This window comes from Chaetodon trifascialis, chromosome 17 (assembly GCF_039877785.1).
Source record: "Chaetodon trifascialis isolate fChaTrf1 chromosome 17, fChaTrf1.hap1, whole genome shotgun sequence".
Taxonomy (NCBI): Eukaryota; Metazoa; Chordata; class Actinopteri; order Chaetodontiformes; family Chaetodontidae; genus Chaetodon; species Chaetodon trifascialis.
The window spans coordinates 12,525,474-12,547,490 of record NC_092072.1 but is presented as its reverse complement, the minus strand read 5'-3'; the positions used below and the strand labels follow the sequence as shown (position 1 = coordinate 12,547,490).

Below are 22,017 nucleotides of genomic sequence, written 5' to 3'. Positions count from 1 at the left end.
TCTCTGTGTGTCTTGCGCTGCATGCATTCATACCTTACTGTGAGGGTCTGCAAACATCCTGGTGAAGATTTCACACAGCCTCTTCAACTCCACCCGACTGCAGATCAACAGCAAACACAGTTAGATGAAAATAAACAGTCCACTTATCCTCTGAGAACACATCTGCCCGTTCTGTGGCTGACCTGAGGGTGCGCTGGTTCTTGAGCAGCGCCTGCAGGCCCAATAGCCCCTCCTTCCGCTCTGACCAGTTGGCACTGGCGCAACGGTTCAGCACCTGGTGGGAACCACAAATACAAAAATTAAGAAATACTGAGCTGGAGTGATACGGCTTTCAGAGCCAGTACAAGCATGGACCCAAACCAGAACTCAATATCACTGATCATTGCAGATATTTACTCATTTGAAATATGTGCTTTTGAGCATTTGCAAGGTTCCAGAGCTGATGTTTTTCCAAATGTAAGGATTGTACATTCTGTAATATGTAGAGTAATCAAAGAGATGCCCTAATGCCCAATGTGGTTCACAGATTTTTCTGCAATACTGCGGTTGCCGCTGACCTCAGCTACGTCTTCTGTCTGCCTCATGTAGGTGGGGATGGCTCCTCCGTTCCTGGAGCTGTAGGACCTCTCTGAGCAGGCGCTGGATGCGTCACTGTTGGCGTCATCGTCGGAGTACATGCCGTAGTTTTCGTACCGCCGCCGTGCTGGCTTCTTCTGCGGATAAAGGGCAGGAATGGGAAGGACATGAAATGAAAATGAAAGGGGAGACAGAGCAATACCAGTCAAAGGCAAAAAACATGCACACGCACACACACACCTATCTTGATAGAAGGCAAACACAGCTAAACATGCATGCACACACAGGTAAGAAGCAGGAGAAGAAGCTGACCTTGGACCGCATGTCTCCCAACAGCTGACAGCATTAAACAGAGGTAGAACTGGGGGTTAGTTAACACACACACACACACACACACACACACACACACACACACACACACACACACACACACACACACACACACACACACACTCTCTCCAGAAAGTGTGAGCTGCACATGGTGGTATCTTACTGGATAAGTGCTCAGAGTTATGTTTTGTCTTTTTTATGTATATATGTGTGAGTGAGTATTTTCATACCAGTGCATCTGCGAGAGCCTCTTCCACGTCGGAGCCCGTATTGAGGACCCTCATGGCACTGACTGAAGATGAGAGGCGACTGGACTGACTGATGCCAAAAGCTGATCCTGCAGAGAACCACACAGGCAGAAAGAGGAGGACGGAAAGAGTGACAGCAGGAGATAAAACGTTAGACCTCAGACCTAAAATTGTCATCGAGCTGTCTGTCGCTAGTCCACTGATGATGCACCATCCTCTTCATCATCCACACTGACATTTACTCAACCCACACACATGCTACGTTTCCCATGAGCAAACCCTGTAAGTTGATGTGATGACTCGTTAGGTGACACTGCAGGTGCCACTGGGGAGAAAGAATGATGGACAGAGAACACAGGAGAAGGTGTTGGCGTCCCTGCAGAAGAGGGGCAGGGCTAAATACAGAAAACAAATGGGCACTGGTAAAACTGGCACAATGGTTTGTCAGCTGGCGACTGAACGGGCGGAAACATGCGATTCCACTGGAAGGTTCGACGTCCTGGAGCAGAATGCAAAAAAACAAAAAAAAAACAAAAACACGGACGCTGATGGACAAGAAAAGAAACAGGCTGACAAATAATACAGGAGGAGATGCGTGGCACTGAAGAAGAACAAAAAGAAAAAAAACGGAGCGAACAAAAAAAAAATTAAGGCAGAGTGGGTGGGTGAGGTACGGAGAAAGAGATGTACTCAGCCTTCACCTGCAGCCCCAAAAGTGTCAGGTGTGTGGAGAGCTCCGGTGGAGCGAGAGTAGCTCCGCGTCGCTGCAACCAAGATTAAAACACACACACAGAGTTTAACACTCGCACGCGCACACACGAGACAAACACACACAAGCCTAACAGTGTGTGAGAGTAGAAAGACAGGCTGAAACACAAGCAAGTGATTTTTTTTTTTTTTAAATCACCCTCAACTTTTTGATTTTTATAAGTTTGGTTTAAATCAGATGCTGATTTAAAATAAAAGCCCACTTTCTTTGGTTTGAGATAAACTTATGGAGAAATGAAAGGTTTCTCCTCTCCTTTGAGGGTCTTGATTTTACCGGTCATCCCTCCACTACTGCTACTCACCGAGGGGTGTGAAGGAGCGTACGGGGCTGGTGTCCCGGCTGCTCTCCCTGCTGGCCTCTCTGCTGCAGCCCTGACTCATACTGGGTCGAGGAATACGACTGCCCCGAGCTAACGCCACCCGGGTTACGACACCGCAGTGCAGCGGAGGGAAAGATGAGGGGGGAAACAGGGGAAGGAGGAGCGGCAGAGAGAAGAAAAGTGTGAAGAAGACAACAATAAGACAAAGAAGACAAACATGAGCAGTGACAAAGAAGAGAGAGGTGAGGTGACATGGATAAAGACAGAACAAGCAAAAGTGACAGACGCAAGGAAGAATACGAGCACAGGTCTGCTGGCCAGAGGGAGCATCTCAACACCTCAGAGGAGTGAAAACAGGACTGCAACCAACCATTTTCAATTGTTGCAATTATTCCACCAATTATTGTCTTAATTAGAGCCGCAATAAAAGATCACTCTCATGATTGACTAATCTATTGATTGTCATTTTTGTTTATCTTGAAGGTATTTAGGGCCAACATCTGGCATTTTGAGATAATCAGGATAATGCAACTTTTTTTCTTTCCAAATACTTTCTGTGTTTAAGTGAATCATTATTGCTAAATAAATATTCATTGGGACCAGAAACAAAAAGATGCTGCTGGCTGCGAGTGCGTGCACAAACACTGTTCATTAATGTAAGCTTACAAATTTTCATTCTCTCTCGGAAGCTGCTATCTACTGATAGACGCTGTTGTCAAGGGCGCTAATTTAGGTTGTTTCTTGATTACTCGTGGACATTTATTTAGGTAGTACATTTTTTAATTGAAAACAAATGCACTGTAGACAGTGTACAGATCGACAGAAATAATGCAGTGTTAAATAAATGTCTCATTTGCAGCAGTCTCATTTGTTATTATGACTTAATTATTGTACTTGCATGACATCAGCATTATCAACCATCTGTCACTCGCCTCTTTAAACAATGGCATTGATTTGACCAACTAACAGTCCAAAATATTTTGGTTTATTAGTTTACAACCCAAAAAACAGCAAAAATTCACATTTCAGAAGCTACAACAAGTAAACTTTGAGCATTTTAGTGTCAAGAAAAATGACTTAATTGATTATCAAAATTGTTCTCCACCACTCAGCTGTAGGTGAGATGCACCCAAAAGAAGCACAGGACTCCTGGACTCACATTTAAATAACACAAACAATCTGATGACCACATCCACTCACAACCCCACGTCTCACACACAAACACAGAATAGAAAAGGAAGTGATTTGAGAAGAAATTAGCGATCAAGGGGTGGGCGGGGGGAATCTGCGTTTTTCATCCAGTAGCATCGCAATCAACGTCACCGTTCATTGCTCTGTTGATCAGCTTCAGCATCTACCCAGCCAGTCAGGGTTAATCACAGCCTACCAGCGAGGTTACACAAAGCCCTGATGAAGCTTTGCCGCTCCTGCCAAAAGGCCCGTTCACCGGCCATTCACAACAGATTAGTAAAGAGAGAGAGGTGGTGTTCATTAGGCGGGGGACATCTACCAATCATGGGCACCCATCACCATAACAACGCAGCCATGAAGTCAGAGACAGGTTAGAGAGATGGGTTCTGTCAGGCTACAGCTTGATGGAGGGGCTGGGAAAGCGGGAGAGGTTGCGAGGTTTGTAGTGATGGATGGAGATAAAGAATGAGGGATGATTTTTAAGATGAGAATGGACAGATTGAGGTGAAGAGGTGGACAGCAGGATGGTGTGGTTGAGGTTGAGTCTTTACCTCCTCTGCTTGCTCCGTTGTAGATGGAACTAATGCTGGAAGGAGCTAGACGACAGGAGCAGCAGGGGCAGGAGGAGAAGGAGGACAGGAGGAAGAACAGAGGAGGAAAAAAAGTTTAGTTGAGATCCAAAGGTATATATGGAGTGTTGTTGTGTCTGCTGCTTGCGAGAGTGAGAGAGTCTATAAGTTTTAAGTTTTTGTTCTAAACTTGATGCACATAATAAAAAATACTTCATTTGTTCAGCTGTAATGAATAAAATCAACCTTACCAACAGACAGGCGGGTGGGGGAAGAGTCTCTGGAGCAGCCCTGGCTGCGGGGGATGCGGCTGCGTCTGTGTCCGTCCCCGCTGCTCCCAGCCAGCACCCTCTGGGCCCCTGAGCTCATGGTGCTCAGGGCCGTGCTGGTCAGCACGCGACCCGGGGAGCCGCTCCGACTACCAGCTTCAGAGACACGCAGAGAGACAGGAGGACAAAGTAAAGGACAGGGAGGACATAAAGTCAGACCTTACTCAGGTAACAAGTGGCATTTAATAGTGAAAGCTCCATATAAATGAGACCAATCCCCATCTAATGTGAGAAGCTTCACTTTAAAAATGTTTTCTTATACATAGAATTGACAAAGACAGTCACTACTGTTCTTCAGTTAGTGGCAGTAGTTTCCAACTGTATGCATAGACAAAACTTAATGCAAACTTTACAGTGTTTGATGTCATTGGAAAGAGGATTCTTGGGGATAGCAAGCAGAAAACCACAACGAGAGGAAAGTGCAGTTTACTATGTTCAGTGAGATATTTGTACAAAATCGTTCATATAAAGATCTACAGTGGTTAATGTGAAGTTTTTGTCCTCCCCATGACACCCTGTCTCCAAATGCAAAGCCCACGGTGTGTCTAATCGTACAATGACTCACATTACTATCAACCCGAGGACAAACAGGTGAGAGGAAGCTGCTCTGCAGTGCCGAGGATAAAGTGTGCGAAACAAGCTCCAGGGTTCAACACATGAAACCAAACCTAAACTGATTTCAACACGAGTGAAAATGAGCACGCAGACCAGGCGTTCGCGCTCTCTCTGACACACAAAAACTCAACTCAAGCCACACACACACAAACTCAACACATGGAAAGTTTCTATGTACTAGTACTGAGTGACACAGAGCTAAATAAATACATCCAAATGACAGGAAAAAGGCTAAACAGGGATTGTTCTGGTGTTTAGAGAGTATCCCAGAGAGACCTGTTTTCTACTCATCCCTTTATTTAAGCTAATTCTATAAATAATTCTAGAAATGCCTGCAATTATTACAAAAACATATATTTTTACAAACTGTAGAGAAGACAGTGAACTATGCAAAAGGTGCTATTACACCAAACAACACCTTAAATATTTGGTTGGGATCTAAAAATGTAAAAACTGAATTTATGGAAAGATCTTCATCCCTTTTAAGTTAAAAAAAAAGAAGAAAGTCTTCTCAGTCTTTAGGCTACATCCAGGCACACATAAGAGAAACACAAGTGTGCCAAAGCAGTGTGTTTAGCATGATCATAGAACAGCCATGTTACCAGTCTGTGACTACAAATCCCAGCATGCCTCAGCCAGAGTGGGCGGAGCCTTAAGTGAGCCTTTTCTGGGTGCACGTGAAGGAGGGGGCAGTCGGGGCAACAGAGGAAAGGCACTAAAGTTACAGAGAGCGGGTAAAAAGAAGTAGCATTGTAATCTTACCACCAACAGGGGTAGCAGACTGAGATCCTGAGCCATTAAGCCCATTGGTTGGGAGGAGGGGGAGAGCAGAGGCGAGGGGTAAGGAACAGCAGATTAAACCAGATGAATTATGGGTGTTAGCGCAAAAAAAAAGGCGTCATGGGAGTTAGAACACAGAGCACGATGGGAGCGCATCCTGGTGTTCCAGATCAAGAATGACGGCGAAGTTGAAGCACTATGATCGAATAAATCCATTTATTTAAGAGAAAACAACTTCGGAAAATGTGCAAACACACTGAACCAGCTGCAGATGATAGCCTGGGAAAAGCAGTGCATGTTGGGACAGCTGGCACATGTATGAAGCGAAGCCTGTTCACAATGAGGAAAAGAAAATGCCCCGAACGTAAATATGCTCAAAAATATCCACACACTCTGTCACACACACACATTCTGTCCAGACGTCTTCCTAAGCCTCTGTTTAGCTGCCATTTCCTCTGTTTCTGTCTTTTGTTCTGAGATTCGGTCTTTAATCTAAATGTCTAGATCTGATTGGTGCACTGGGCTGTGGTCCAATCGCTGTCCACTTTTAAAACCGGTTTCCAAGCCATCATGCTAATAAGCAGCAAGTATTTTTGGAGCGCAGGTACACACAAATTTGCTATATGTGTTGCAAACGTAGCTCGGTGGCTTGAGTTCCCTCGTGTCTGCTGAAGTATTTTTAACAACCTAAATGACAGCCAGAGCCAGGCTTGAGCAGCAGAAATAAACTGTCCACCACAGCACCCTCAGTGATGAGACACAGCATGCACAGAAGGACACACACATTAAACACGCACACACAGTCGCTCCTCTTTTGCACAAAATACTCCGACCAGAATGAGAGCGATAGCAGGTGGGCCACAATTCCCACTGTGGTACACAAACAGATACACGCACACACACTCTGACACACAAACAGAATACCTGGTGTGCAATCGGATTCGTCGGAACCTGAAGGCACAAAAACATTTACATGGAGCTTATTGTCACCGTGAAGGCAACAAGTAATGAAACTCCACAACAAAAGGCTGAGAAGCTACAGGCACACTCTCCAAGAAGCTCACATACACACCCACACCCCCCCCCCAATGCTGTTGTTGTGTGTGCATTCATGTAAGTGGACTTGATACCCAGGATCTTTCACTCACAGCTGGGTTTAAAGTCATTCAGTGTGTTGCAGAGGGGTGAAGGGGTACGTACGTTGTGACTGGGAGACCATCTTGGTGCGACTGCGTCCTCGTGAGTCCACCTTGCTGGACACGCTGCTGGCGGTGGACAAGGGCTGCTTGGTACGTACACGGCCTGTATGCACGCGGAGGGACAAGTACGGTAAAAATACAAAACACCCACACCTCTGCATTTTGTATGCTCGCTCATCTAGTCACAACCTGTTTTCAGCTGAATGAAGCCGAGAACCTAAGAAGCACTACAGCCGACGAAAAGCTACTAATGCTGGAAGCTGCTGAGCGGACGTCAGATTCTAATCTAAACACTCAGATTCAGCAAAGTGCACACACAGATTAATACACCAGGGATGCTTCAGTGGATCAGTCTCAGTGAGAACATACAACCTATTCAAAAAAAGGTGGGACACTGCGTAAAGCATACAATTAAATCGAATTTGACACTATTGTAAACAGTAGGAAGACAATATATTTGATGTTTTAGCTCATCAACTTCATCCTCGAAAAGCTGTCGTTCATAAGCGAGGATGGGGTGAGGTTTACCACTTTGCAGACAAGTGATTATATAAAGTATGCTACTACGTGGGCTTGGGAACACTTTGTAAATGTGCTGTCTGCAAAACAGTTTGTTTGACTGCATCCTGTTTTTGTTTATGTTTTACACAGCGTCCCACCTTTTTTGGAATTGGGGCTGTACTTAAAATCTGAAACTGTAATGACCCAGCTGGTTATCTATCTCTAAGTGTTGGTTGTTTTAATGAAAATCTGATCATCCAACCCACTTACAACTTCAGTTTTGTGTTTACATTAAGCTTATTATAATACTGTAGAATGATGGTAAATTCCAAGGTTTAGAAACTTTTGTTTTCATTTTATTTGTAGCCTTTTGAACTGAGGGTATCAGAGTACAAGAATTCCAATATGTTGATTCCCGGAGGTTTCTCTGCCGATGACAACAAAATCTGAATATCAGCTTTGTCGACTTTCACCAACTAGAACATCCCTAAAACATGCCTACACACACATCCACCTAACCACGATCTTACCATTGTCTGACCTGGTCCCTACAGACAGACAAAGAAGGAGCAGGTTGTAAACAACACATTTCACCTGATATGTGTACAACAGCACTACAACAGCACATCCTAATAAAACCTTGACAGCTGACTGATAGTTTAATAAAAGTGTTGACTGTTAGACCACTTCTATATTAAAAGCAAAATGTAGTAAAGCACAAGATGATCTTAGATGTGTTTATCAATTAGATTCACGATGTGTCGAGCAGTCGACAGTGATACAAATGAGGGTCGAACAGAAGGCTGACAGCAGGGGGCGCTGTGGCCACACACTGCAACTAAAAGACGTGTATGGAGTGGTGGACTGGAATGAAGTGAGGGAAAAGAGAAAAAAGAAAGAAGAAAAGCACGAGTAGGTTGTAGCTGGTGAAGCAGAGTGAGATGATCTTACCATCCGTTTTATCAGAGGCATCATCTTTAGGAGCAGAGAGAGAGTGGAGGAAAGAAGAGGGAAGAAACGAAGGGAAAGGATTGACACAAATGATTATTGAAAGTAAAAGATACAAAAGGAAAAGGAAGGGAAAATGAAAATAGAAAAAGCGCCAGTAAGGAGGGAACACAAAATGAAAAGGAATAAAGAATGTAAGACAAAGAGAAAGAGAGGAGAGACAAGAGAGGAGCACAGTGTGCATTAGTTACAGAACATCTGTTTAACACCCAACCATGCACATGCAGCGGTCAAAACAGGGAGACAAACCAGCACAGAGGACGATATTCATCTCCAGAACATGCACACAGAGAATATCCACACCGACACACACACAGGGAACGTTAACAGGCAAGGAGCAGGCAGAAGAAGAGGAGAGAGCAGCAGCGGAGAGGACGACGTGTGCGTGTGTAGGTCCGTCCTGTTTGGTCGATGTGGCGAGCTTTTCTAGGACGTGTCTTTTACTCATGTCTTCAACCTGTTTGAAACTTTAGGGGCACTACTTCTCCTCAGTAGGAGTCTCCATCTCTGCGCGACATCCTGCTGGTGGCATGCTGACCGACGTCTGATTAGTCATCTCACTCGACTGACAGGGCCCTTACCCAGTGAGGAGTAGGAGCCTGGGGGCAGACGCCCCGCTGCCCTGGTCTGTCCGACGTGCCGGTGCTTAGCGACTGCTGCTGCGTTTACATCCACGTCGCTACGGGAACGTTGCAGGGAGGTCGACCACGCCCCACCCTTTGAACCCGCAGGGACTGGATAGGACAGGAGGAGGAGGAGGAGGAGTGTGTGGGAGAAGGGATGGGGGGTGATGAGGGGATATATACATCACAAACACATGCAGGCACCACGCTACACCAACACAATACTGATACCATACAGAAATACACAAAACAGCCAGACACATATACGCATATGTGTGCGCACATGTGTGTAGTCAAGAAACAAAAAAACATAACAGGAAGTGGCTGTACGGGGCTGGACACAGGCAGATGTAAATGAGAATGATGGGAAATGGCTCTGAAGGAGCTGATGTTTGTCATAGCGTGTGTGTGTGTGTGTGTGTGTGTGTGTGTGAGCATGAGATTATTTGAGAAAGCGTGTGCGCGTGTGTGTCCGCGTGCCCTCTTGACTCACCTCGTCCCGGAGCTGCAGACCATTTTGAAGTCAGAGGCCGACTGACAGAAGAGGGAGAAAAGTGGGTCAATCCACGGCAAAACAACAACACACGCAAACATTCACATCCCGGTAGCAGAGAAAAATACTTTCTCTTTTTTCCCCTCAATGACAAAAAAAGAGCTTGATCAGTTTTCGGTCAAGTAGAGTGGAGGGGAACTATGCTGCTTTCTACAAGCACTGTGCAGGATGTAAACAAATATGCACCGAAGAGTAAAAGAGGGCAGAAGAGTGCAAAATGAGAAATTCTTCTAATCAATAGTCATCTAATTCAACGTGTGGCTGGTCTTCTAATGCTTAAATAACCACTGAAGATACAATATATTATAATAAATATATTTACTGCATTTTCTTTATTTCTATTCGAACAGATTGGAACCACCACGCTGCTTATTCTCTGAGCTTCAGCCACAGACTTAAAACCTTATACTTCCACATTAGATAATAGCGTAAAGCAGTGTGGCAGGAAGGCTTAGCACCAATTCTAACTTGCTTTGGTCTTAATTTCGCAAGTGGATGAAGCAAAACAATGACAAATCCCAAACTGCGGGGGTTAGATAATGCTCTGGATAACCTTCTAGGAATTTCTTTGTTCCACTTCCGCCAAGCTTTCACCTGAGCAGATGAAGATACTGGGGATTTTGTCTTTTGAGTGGGCAGGATGCTTTTTTTCTTTTACTGATGCAAACAACAGAAAAGCTGGCAAAATGAGAAAAGGAAGGAAAATAAACTGAGGAGATGTGATCCATGTACAACACGGTTGTCCAACAGAGGGTGTGTAGGGCCACAATAACATTTCTAAAAACGATTCCTGCCAAAATGACCCCAATCTTCATTTTCCAGACTCAAATGCAGTCTCAAACCCGAGAGGCCTACAGTAAACTCTAGAGGAGCAGTGCTGAGTGTTCATTACTTGAGGCTCTCTTGAGAGGAGGACGAGGAGCGGTCACTCTGGGGAAGTGAGGCCACGCTGCCAGAGCTCTTCAGGCAGGACTGAAGGGTCCTCTGATACGATGACTCCAAGGAGTTGTAGAGAGCGTCTGCCTCCCCTGGAAAGTGGTTCCTCAGACCCCAGTAGGCCCTGTGGGAGACAGCAGGGAAGAAGGAAATGGAGATGGAGGTGAGATATTGCACTACTTCTTTTCTTTCATTTAATTATCAGAAATGTCTGCGTGTGAATGTGTATCTGTGTGTGTGTCTTACTTGCGGGCCTCCACTCTGGCCTCTGAGTCTGCATCTCGAATTCCCTTCTTGATGCTCTCAACCAGAACTGCCGTGTGCCTGCAAGGCACCGATACAAAAGGTGCATTAAGTGTGAACAAGTGGAAAAGCAGGTTGAAAACATCTTTTCTTCCTTTGTAAACCACACTAATGTGAATCCTGCACAGTCAGCGTGGAGCACGGCTTTGCTCTGAACCATGTTGGGATCAGTCCTCACCTCTCTAGAGAGTGGGTTTGCCATTCCTGCAGCAGGAGGTCCAAGAAATCATAACAGCGCCTGGAAATGACACAATTTGGTTTTTCTCATTAGCATCGCATCACACACTAACATCATTATGAGCATTTTGTGATCTTTTAGCTGTTAATTACGCGAGACCTGCTCATTATCATAATTTTTTCTCACTGCAGAATAGCTGCGAATCTCACCTTCTTACAGCCACAGATTTGGATGTGCAGTTGCTGGTTATCAGGGGGATGAGCCTGGGGACGTGGGTGTGCTGCAGAGAGGGCAAGATGTTAAAACTGGAAAATTTTCAACAATCAGACGGCATAGATTCTCAAATAGACCGCTGAAAGAATTTCTGTGTGCGCTTGCAAATCTCACCCGAATGATGATGCGGATAGCCGACACACCGGAGGTGGCCATGACTTTGGCACAGTTGGGGATGAGGTTGAACAGGACGGGAACGATGGCTTCCGCTCCATGGTCAAATTTATTCCCCAGCACTGTGGAGAGGTGGCTAAAAGAAGACACAGACGGACACTCAGCAAACACGTCGGAAACACAGAACACAAACAAAACTGTGGGAAATGTTATCATAATCATATATGAAGAAAAGAAAAGCAGCAAATCCTGACATTTTTGAAGCTGGAACCAGTAAATGTTTTACATTTGCACTTTAAAAAATGGCTGGCAATGAATTTTCTTTCAATGGACTAATCATTGCAGCTTTAGTCAGAAATCGCGCTATTTTCAGCTAACATGCAGATGTGTGTATCGAGACGATCACAGTCCACAGTCCAGATGTGATGTTTTACAACACATCCAACAAATTCTAAAACGTGTGGGTGATCGCTTGAAAATTGAACTTTTCCTGCAGTATTTTGTTTTGTATATTTTGCTATTACAAATGTATCCTCCAGTGACAGCAGTAGCTGTAAAACTGGCACTCACGCCACAGTGATGCAGGCCTCTCGGACAACTTGTGAGCGCAGGTCCTTAGCTGACAGTTTGAAGGCTCCATCCAGGAGCCGTAAGTGCTGGTAGAAACAGTCGTAGGTGTGTGCGCCTGCCACCAACAGTGAGCGGATCTTCTTCATCTGTACAAAAAAAACAACAATGATCACAGAAAGCAATGCCAAAAAAAGGGTAATTTCATTGATGATTTAACTGAAAAAATGAAATGTTTTGAAGGTGAATCTACTGACAGAGTTGGCTCTCTGGTCCCAGTCGTGTTTGTCATCAGAGCAGATCTCGCGGATCTTATTCAGGTTGTCTTCAAGATCCCTTGATGAGTAGATCTGCGTAGGCAAAAAGGGAGGAAGCAGACAGAAAAAAGGTCTCAGACTTTGATGGTTTGGTTGTTGAATGGGATGAATGTGTGTGATTGTCTGCATTAATGCTCCTGTGTGTCATGTACCTGGACAGTCGGGACATCTGTGAAGGCTTTAATGAAGTCCTCTTCATCAATTGCCCCAGCACTTTCCTTGGATGCTAGAAAATCAGAGCAGGGTTGATTAATATCTGTGTGTGTGTGTGTGTTTGTGTGTGTTTTCATTTACACGACTGGATTTCTGCACTGGTTGGTTTTGTGATTCTGGTTTAACTCCCAAAAACACAAGCACACTTCCCATTACAACCACACAGACAGACTTAAGTCAGTGGGAGCAGCCTGTGTTTCTAATGGACTTCCTGGCAATAATGGGCATGTCAATCATATTTCTCTGGGGGCTGGAGGCTCTGTGGACAACACCTCCTACAGCCCCTGACTGAGCAAGGAGAGGGAAGAGAGAAAGACGAGACAATGAAGGGAAAAAAGCGAGCAAGGGGGAGCTGAGAGAAATCCGAGAGGATGAGAAAACGAATAAAGTGGCACAGATTAGAGAGAAGAAGAGGCTGAGGGGTTGGTGTAAACATGGAGGAGAGCTGAGCATAAACACAAAGTGGCAGTGGAAACGTATCCTCCATTTCCCCTGGGTTGGTTTTCATATCAGTCTGTGGCACAAAGACATGTCATATCAAAAGTCTACACGATCCTCAGAGAGCTGGGGAACATCGACGTAGCCGGCTGGGTATCTGTATGCACCATCCTCTGTTATTCTCAGGAAGAAGCATGATAGCAGCCAGGCAATGAAACCAACCTAACAACACCCCGCCACCATTTTTAATCATTTTTATTGCCAGCTTTATGAAATGGAAAGGCTTGTGGCATGTTATCAAAGTGAATAGTTAAGGCTGCATTGACATTAGAAATTATGTTGACAGCTGATGCTTTCACAATTGTGATAACTAACTTTTGCTATTTTGTATTTTGTTACTCATATAAACAGCTTTGAACGATCATAATGTTGAGGTATGACCTCTGACATAAAGCAACAATCCTGGCCTTTGAGAGAAGTCATCCCTGCATACTTGATCCTCCCAGATACATCTTTGGACTTTTTTTCTACCTCTAGTCTATTTTGGCCAGTTATTGGCAAAATTGAAATATCCATTTTCTGTCAGGCGTTGTCAGAGTGTGTGGGCGTACTGTCATCTAAATGCAAATGAAGACAATGGGGGCTCCCATCGCTGCCTTCATGGAAACTAGTCTGATACGGCAGAATAAAAGAAAGATAAACTAATGCCCCCAAACAAGCAAGGTTTGCAGTTTATAGCTGCTATGCCTTAGAATCAAGTATCACAAATCTGGGGCAAAGGTCAAGACTTTAGAAATGTGTGTGAAAAATACCCAGCATGCCCTTGACTTCAGCCTCTAAAAGCCACTCCACGATCAATAAAACTGTAATGAGCCAAGTGTCAGTGATCACAGTGTGGTGTTTCAACAGAGCAACGTACCAGGACTCAGACAGACTGCTCGCTGTGAAACTCTTACACCTACATGTGCATATGTGCATGTATATGTGACACTGCTGACACAGACTCATCAGCAGGCAGCAGGAAATTGACTGCAAGGTTGTGGGAATGCAGCTTTCTTCCAACAGAGACAGACGGGGGAAATCAATACATGCAAACACTCCAGCCATCCAGATTTAAGGGAGAGGAGAGGTTCTCAGAGGTGAAGAAGATATAAACTGTTTCAAGGGCAGATCTTCTGAGCTGACAAATATGAAGCTGATGGTACGAACATGAGTGTTTTAGATACCAAGGGTGTGCCATATCACACTGTTCATGATAATACCGGTGTCGTTTTTTTTTTTTTTTCCTTCAAAAATTCATAATGTGAGATGGCTACAACTTCAGCTGTGTGGTTTGATTACAAAAGATCAGATGTACAACAAAGCATGGTAACATAAAAGAAGTGCAAGAAGACTACAACAACAAAAAGGGGCTATACAACAAACTTATTTCACCACCTCAAGCAGAGGTACCTGGTTGAGTACCAGGACAGCCAAAAAATCCACAAGCAGAGCTCAGCAGCTTTTGATCTAAACTAAAAACATGTTTCAGTATTTTGTCATATCATCAAGAATATCATGTTTACAGAAATACCCTGTAATACTAATAATATTTTAGGGCCATATCGCCCACCTCTATCACACATCTGAGAAGAAGCGTGTCACTGTGGACATCTTCCTACTAAAGACTTCTTCTGATGGCCCCCATAGTGTGTCCCTATTCTGTGACCTTCAGTGAAATACTGTCAGAGGACCTTATATAGAAGGCTGCAGCCACATCCCACGAAGATGTGACATACACTAAGTGTCTCTGAACACAGAAAAGGTTAGTAGGGCAGTTTTTGTTTATCTAGAGAACGAAATTATTTCACATGCATTTTCTGCCTGAATTGATGAGACTGTCAAACTCCTCGTGGCACCAAGCAAGCAGACTGCTCGTCTTGTTCGGGTTGTATTGATACCAAAAACAGAATAAGAATCCAAAATTATTCCTGCTGTAGTTGTACAGCTTAGTATTTTTTAATTCTAGCTAAAATTTCCTACAGGTCATTGAAGTTTCTGTCTGTGCAAAAGAAGGATACTGGTCAAATGTTAATGATGTTTTATGGCCTTGGGCTCTTGGGCCCTTTCTCAGCCAGCAGGATGTCAGGGACTTCTGCAGTCAATAGGCTCTAAATAAGCAAATAGCGACATAAAGAAACGTGATGCTCACTGGGAAACGGGTTATGGTGACATGTCAGTTGTAATAATGCTTCAGTTGCCACTGGCCTAGAGGAACCACTAGTGCACTATTCATGGAAGAATGAGATAAACACCACTTTCGCCATACAGAAGCATCTTTTTGGAGAAAACAGATCAACCGTGTGTGTAAATGCACAGGAAGTGAAATACCTAGCTTGCCGCCGGTAGCGCTGGGCCTGCGTGCAGCGGACGACTCTGCGGGCTTCTTGGGAACTTTTGGGACCTTGAAGGCAGCCTGGGCTGAGGAAGAGCAATTCCCATCCACGCTGTCGTCATCCTCAAAACTACGATCTGGAAGGAGAGGACAGAGAGTGGAGTGTTACCATCCACAATGGAGGCAAGTGTGCTTCAGCAACTGTTTCTCAGTCAACTTCTTACACAATATTGCAAATCATTATCATCAAAAACAAACCAGAAATAGTTGAAACACAGGAATGATCATTTCATTTATACACAACCTGCACAAGAATCAGCAAATAAAGGATGACAACTCATGATGCTCTCCGCAAAAAGATAAACACTACCAATTACTATGTTGACATCTGATTAAATAACATCAATCCAATATTCAGACCATAAAGTCCTTCTGAAGCATTTCATTGAACCTTGAACCTTCTTTTTTGCCTTTTTATGTTGAGCTTATTGAGAAAAATCTTAATGCCAGTTGAAGACAATGGACGTTAGAAGAAGAAAGTAAAGATGAGAAGCAGAGAACAGAGGAGGTTGTAGTCGACAGAGAGCTTGGTCAGGAATCACTAAATCAATACTAATTACAAACATCAGGGGTTAAAAGAAAAAGGCAAACCCACACACATATATTTGTCTTCTAAGATCCCAAGAAACACGGCTGATCATCAAGATGTCCACCCGTGCAACCAGTGACTGACAGAACTCTCTGGAACCCCGACCCTCAATCTGCACTGGTAGCAGAAATTAAGCTAGCTAGCAGGCTAAGCATTGAAACTTGAGACACACTTCTGCAACAATGGTGCAGCGTTTTGAAGGTGCACCTGGCAGCAAAAACACTTGTGGACGACAGTATGTGAAGACACGCACACGAGCAATGTGGAATGTAGATGAAACTGTTGGCATAGGAATGCAGTTGCGCTCTGGCCGCTCTGACAACCAGCCATGGAGAAATGCGCCAAAGCCACCACCCTACACCTTGACTCATACATCAACTTACCTACACACACAGTCAACATGCAAAACCAACTGACAGGCATGCGTGTGTGTACATACAAGCCAAATGTTTACAGTGACTGCAGAGCATACTGTTTCAAGCCGAGTGGACGTTGAAAGAAGCAGACATATAACATCCTTTACCGTGAGACAACAATCACGCGCACACACACACACACACATCAACACACCCAGGTCCGTCCCTGCACTCACAGTCACAGATCCGCTGGCAGATAAGACGCCTCATGCTTCTGGGAGGGTGTGGTATTGGGGTCCCCCCTCTTCTCCAAGCTGTGCCCCAAGACACATACACACGCCTCACACACACTTCATAGTGGGGCTAAGGCTGCACGCACACACAAACACACACACACCTCACATTGCTATCCGAAAACCCCTCCACCCATACAAGTGCCGGCATTTTCTTTTCACTCTCTCCCTCTATTCTCTCCCTCCCTCTCTCTCTCTCCCAGCATCTCTCCTCCTTCCCTCAGCAGCCTCACAGCCAATCGGACGAGAGGTGACATCATAGTGTTGCAGCCAGTGCGGAGGCAGGACTATGAATGTGCGCGAGGTGGGAGAGAAAGGGGGGAGAGAGACACAGACACACACAGACACTCCAGGAATATTAACAGGGTCTCTCTGTGTCCCTGCCAGACCAGCTAACCTAAACTCAATACCTACAACACACACTCTTGAGCCACTTGCACCTCTCTCCCTTTCTCTCACACACACAACTGTCAAAACCTCTTAACACACTTTTTAACGCTGCTACAATTACCTGTGAGCTAAGATATACATTTATTCATTCACTCTCTCCCTCTTCACATGCACAAAAGAACAAAGGATAATGGAGCAATGATCAAAGGAGGGGGTTGTAAAGGGGGGGGGGGTTAAAGACCACACCCCTCCATCTGAGGCCTTGACCCTCCCACTCTCACAGAGACACACACATACAGTGCAGCGTAAGTGGACAGTGACACGTTTGTGGTTGTTTTGACTCTGTGGTCCAGGACACTGGATTTGAAATGAAACGATTATGAGGTTCAAGAGCCAGCTTTAAGCTTTAATTTGACGGTGTCTGCATCCATGTTACGTGAGCAGAGGAGAAACTGAAGCCCTTCCAAATATATCCAGCAGCCCAATTTTAGAGGACCAAAATGCATAGACGCATTTATTATAACCCTAAAGAAAATTATCATATTTAAAACTAGGAGCCAGCAATTAACTGAACTCTTTAAGATACAGACAGCAGCAGACACTGAGCATCTTGCCTGGTGAACCTCTGTCAGATTTGTACTGCCGCCACCTTCACTTCTGGTTTGTTTAGTGCGATTTTTGCATTGAGTCTGGTCCACAGCATGCATCTGGCTGTTAACAGCATTCTTCCAACTATAAGTGAGCTTCAACCTCATAATCACTGTATACACACACACACTCACATACACAGTGAAAGTGAAGTGAAAGTAGGAATGAATGAAAATGTAATGATGTTTAGTCTTTCACTCAGATCATGATTTTCAACATTTTCAATGGACAAGTACAGTAATACATCATCCTGCAAACCTGTGTTTTAACTAATTGTTATGGGTCAGCATCTGGGGTCAAAGTTCAAGGGCCAAGACCCTTGTTTGCATAATAACAACTATTATGAAACAGGTTCTGACGCTACGTAAAATGAAGAAAACAGAGAAATGCAGTGATGTTTGCAGTTAAATTGGGAGTACAAAGACACTTATCGAAGCTAATAAATTCACAGTATCAGACAGCAATTTAGTGAATTTAATTGCTTTCCCACAAAGCCCACCCGCCAATTAGCAAAACTCAGCCATGCATCCTGAGTCTTAGCATTGATTACCATCACTGTTAGCATGATTTGCATCTCCTGCTTTTGTCCAGTCAGACCCCACGGGAGTAAATGTCTCTGGGTGAAGGGCAGAGCAAAGACACCACAGAGAAAGAGAGAGAGGGGGGAGACACAGAGAGACCTCGAGAGAAAGAGAGAGAGAATCCCCTGTCGAGAGCAGACAGCGCACATGCTGTTGCCATGGCGACCTGTGCAGACCAGCTTCTCAAACGAACAGAGCAGCAAACAGGGAAAAAAAGATGCTCGGTAAGCCCACTTGCACACATCCATATATCCAATTTAGTTTCATCAACAGTTGGATTTGCCGTTTATTCAAAGACGTGGTGTTATTTTATTAAATTAGGATGGATTCTGGCTTGATGGGGACGAGATGCTCCTCTGGCAGCATCAGCGCGTCCATGGATGCACCACGCTGCCAAAAAATACGGCGCAACATGCAAATAACAAGTCCATACACACAAACACATGCAGAGACAGACGCACACACCCACACACCCACAGTGAGAGATATCAGCTCCACCATGTACCAGGCGGCGTTGCCATGGAAACACCAGGGTGAGATCCCCTCCTCTCTCCATTTCAGAGGAAGAATCAAAAAGAGGAGTGAAGACAGAAAAGGAATGGCTCAAACATACAGATCTGATAGTTGTCCTCAAATAATCAACCGGTGGTCAGAATAAAGAATCCTTGTGGGAATAATCCCAGAGGTGTTCCCAGCCATAAAACAGACATAATCTACACGGAGGAAAGCAAGCAAAACACATGTGTTGTTTCTCTGTGCCCATCCAAACACAAAAGAATAGAAGACAAGACAACAGCCTCACTGAAACATACAGATCTGATCACAGTCACAGTGATGAAACAGCAGAGGAGCTGTGACCAACAAACAGATACTCAGTTGTGACCACAAGGTGGCAGCACTGGCTCTGCTACCAAATTAGTTTATGGCTCAAGCATGCTGGAAAAAACCTCAAAACACAGAGGGACACAGCATGTCACTGCATTACAGACAGGACAGAGAATAAGAGCGAGAGTGTGTGCATCTGTGAACCAAGAATCAAAAACAAGTGAATCAAGACATTAAGTTTCGTAGTAAAGGGTGAATGTTTAAAACTCTGAGCGGAAATATCTCAGGACAAATATATTCTTAGCTGAAGCCAATAAAGTGCCACCACTCTGAATAAACACAGCCATACTGTACACCAACTACAGCTGAGCCTGAATATGGAGCACAGGTCACTCCTTACTTACTTGCTTTGCTCACTGGTGGCCAGAGTGATTTAGTTTTGTTAAGTTTTGAGACCAGAGTATGAACAATAGTGAGAGAGCAGCTGGGGGGAGTAAAAAAATAGAGGCTGCTGATAAAAGAATATAAAAGCAAAAAAGACAGGAAGAAGCTGTTCAATACGGCAACACTGATGTATCAGACTAATCATAGCAGTTCACATGGCACACATGGTGGTCTGCAAAATTAATTCTGAGTCTGTGCATACATGCCAAAAGCCCACACAGTGTCTCTAGTAGTATGAACTTATTTTTAATGCAGAACTCGTCACATTATGCCATGCAACCCTTGCTTAACCTCAGTCACAGAGTCTCATCAGCTGGAGCACTGCAGCAGACATCATCACACACATTACAGCTGAAAATCTGAACGTGCCACTGAAAGCAACATCTTCTGAGGAATTAGACTTACTCCACAGAGAGCCTGCGTTTGTGCGGATCTGCTGTAAGCTGCAGGGGAAACAGGCAGTGCCACGTATTCCCACTCAGGAGCATGTGACAGTGAGCGCAGTCCCAGGCAAAAGATGACACACACTAAGCATTCTGACACTGCTCAGCCCTCAGATGAGAATGACTACTGGTGAAAAGAAGAACATGAGCAGCGCTGCAAGAAGTGGGACAAAAAAATTGTTGAAAAGCTCATGGCTGCACCAGCTCCAAAGTAAACTTGATGAGGAATGTGTGTCAGTGGAAAACCAGACTATGACTCCCACAGCTATCCCTGCAGGAAGACATCCAACTAAAATCTATATGCATGTCAAACAAAAAAGCACAATCACTCTGTCAATACATTTAGGGATTATTAGTAGAGAAATTGTGCCTGAAGCAATGGCTACAACTAAATGAAGCATAAATGTGTTTTATACTTAACATTGCCGTAAGTTTTCTTATCAATACAGATCACAGGGCCGTACTGAACCAAATCTTTCAACATTTCAAGCTTCTATTGAGGTTAATGAATGAAGCTTTGACTGTCCCCTGTCATATTTTATGACTTTATCAGCCTAAGAAACTCTTAAATAAATCACCTCTCTTAAATGACCATAACTTGGTCAACATAAATCCATCCAATGAAGGCATAAAATAATGATGAAATAATAATCGCAGCCTTTGGCTTATTGTTGCCAGGCCGTTCCGTTAATACGAGTGCACGCCTCTCTTTGCGTGTGGCAGAGGCGGAATATTTCATTACATAAACTTAAAAAACACAGTTCTTTCAATAAATTGTGTCTTTTGGACTTTACACTCTGGAGTTATTGGAAATTGGATCACACAAGTTGGAAGCAATCCTATGCAGCCACCGCTGGAATCTAATTCTACAAATATATTACGATACTGATGTGACCTAATCTTTATCTGCAGCTGTGCAGAAATACAGAGTTTAAACAGAATGAACAGACAGCATTCAAACACTGATTTAGAATTTGACCGTCAGTGTTGTGAATGAGGCTAGTTCGAACGATCCAGCGCAGCCCTAATTGATCATATAGTTCATTTGTAGGAACTGATATGAAAATATACAAATGGCAGATGATCAGATGCTTCACTCTCCGCCACCCAGTTGTTTCTGGAAGGGAGAGTGACAGAGAAAAGAGGGTTGACATAGAAAGAGACGTTTGAGGTTCAGGCCTGGATTTTCTAATAGAAGACAGACTGCTCCATTTCCAGCCCAGCTCAGGGAAAGAGAGCTCCTTAAATGTACACACACACACACACACACACACACACACACACACACACACACACACACACACACACACACACACACACACACACACACACACACACACAGGTATAATTTGAGTCCCAATTCCAAGTCACGGAGAGGGATAAACCATAATATTCAGAGGAAAGCTTTGCCATGGCAACCAGCCTAGCCTGGAAACGGGGTCATGGTTTCCTTTGCAGCAGCGGAGATGCACTGAAGCAGAATGAGCATGTCTGAGAGTGACAGAGAGAGCGAGTGCGTTTGTGTGCGTCCGTCTCTGTCAACACTGGACTGTGCAAGCAATGAAAGCTGCTGCTGATGGTCAGTTTGCAAGGTACCCAATATCTCTAGGCTGCCACGGTGTGTGTGTGTGTGTGTGTGTGTGTGTGTGTGTGTGTGTGTGTGTGTGTGTGTGTGTGTGTGTGTGTGTGTGTGTGTGTGAGTTGCGCGTCTGTATGTTTCTGTATTCACACAAGTGCAGTTTCAGACTGGACCAAATAACATTAAGTAAGCGGTGAGCAGGGCGCCAGCGGCACTGACATGCTTTACTTTCTTCTGATTAAAAAAAAAAAGTTTTCTTTTGCCCTGTTTTTATTGAGAACCACAAAACATTGTTTATTAAGATAAAAATGTTTTAAACATGGAGACAGAGTTGGATATTCACAAACCAATCATGGAAGTTTGCCAAGTACTTGGAGAAAGCCTGGGAATGAGACAATAACAGCTCTTCATCAGGACAAACTTTAAGCTTATTCTGCTTTTAGGTGTTTCATTTATTTGAAATGTAGTATTCACATATCCATCCAT

At 44.3% G+C, this 22,017-nt stretch overlaps 1 protein-coding gene across 3 annotated transcripts in view; it reads right to left on the bottom strand.

Moving 5' to 3' along the window:
- clasp2 (cytoplasmic linker associated protein 2) overlaps positions 1-22,017 on the bottom strand; it is a 54,461-nt gene that overhangs the window by 10,902 nt on the left and 21,542 nt on the right. The window contains exons 8-32 of one of the 3 annotated variants that reach the window (XM_070984159.1): positions 15,320-15,460; positions 12,451-12,524; positions 12,239-12,331; positions 11,985-12,130; positions 11,415-11,550; positions 11,237-11,307; positions 11,028-11,087; positions 10,793-10,870; positions 10,503-10,670; positions 9,551-9,591; positions 9,016-9,168; positions 8,378-8,401; positions 7,957-7,974; positions 6,927-7,028; positions 6,651-6,677; positions 5,709-5,735; positions 4,254-4,427; positions 3,985-4,029; positions 2,225-2,332; positions 1,856-1,918; positions 1,137-1,243; positions 889-912; positions 558-713; positions 183-274; positions 34-97 (exon numbers count right to left, since the gene is read on the bottom strand). In XM_070984159.1, coding sequence (XP_070840260.1) covers positions 34-97; positions 183-274; positions 558-713; positions 889-912; positions 1,137-1,243; positions 1,856-1,918; positions 2,225-2,332; positions 3,985-4,029; positions 4,254-4,427; positions 5,709-5,735; positions 6,651-6,677; positions 6,927-7,028; positions 7,957-7,974; positions 8,378-8,401; positions 9,016-9,168; positions 9,551-9,591; positions 10,503-10,670; positions 10,793-10,870; positions 11,028-11,087; positions 11,237-11,307; positions 11,415-11,550; positions 11,985-12,130; positions 12,239-12,331; positions 12,451-12,524; positions 15,320-15,460 — 2,192 coding nt within the window. The remainder of the gene's footprint in view (positions 1-33; positions 98-182; positions 275-557; positions 714-888; positions 913-1,136; positions 1,244-1,855; positions 1,919-2,224; positions 2,333-3,984; positions 4,030-4,253; positions 4,428-5,708; positions 5,736-6,650; positions 6,678-6,926; positions 7,029-7,956; positions 7,975-8,377; positions 8,402-9,015; positions 9,169-9,550; positions 9,592-10,502; positions 10,671-10,792; positions 10,871-11,027; positions 11,088-11,236; positions 11,308-11,414; positions 11,551-11,984; positions 12,131-12,238; positions 12,332-12,450; positions 12,525-15,319; positions 15,461-22,017) is intronic. The other 2 variants (XM_070984160.1, XM_070984161.1) reach the window with 2 other exon arrangements.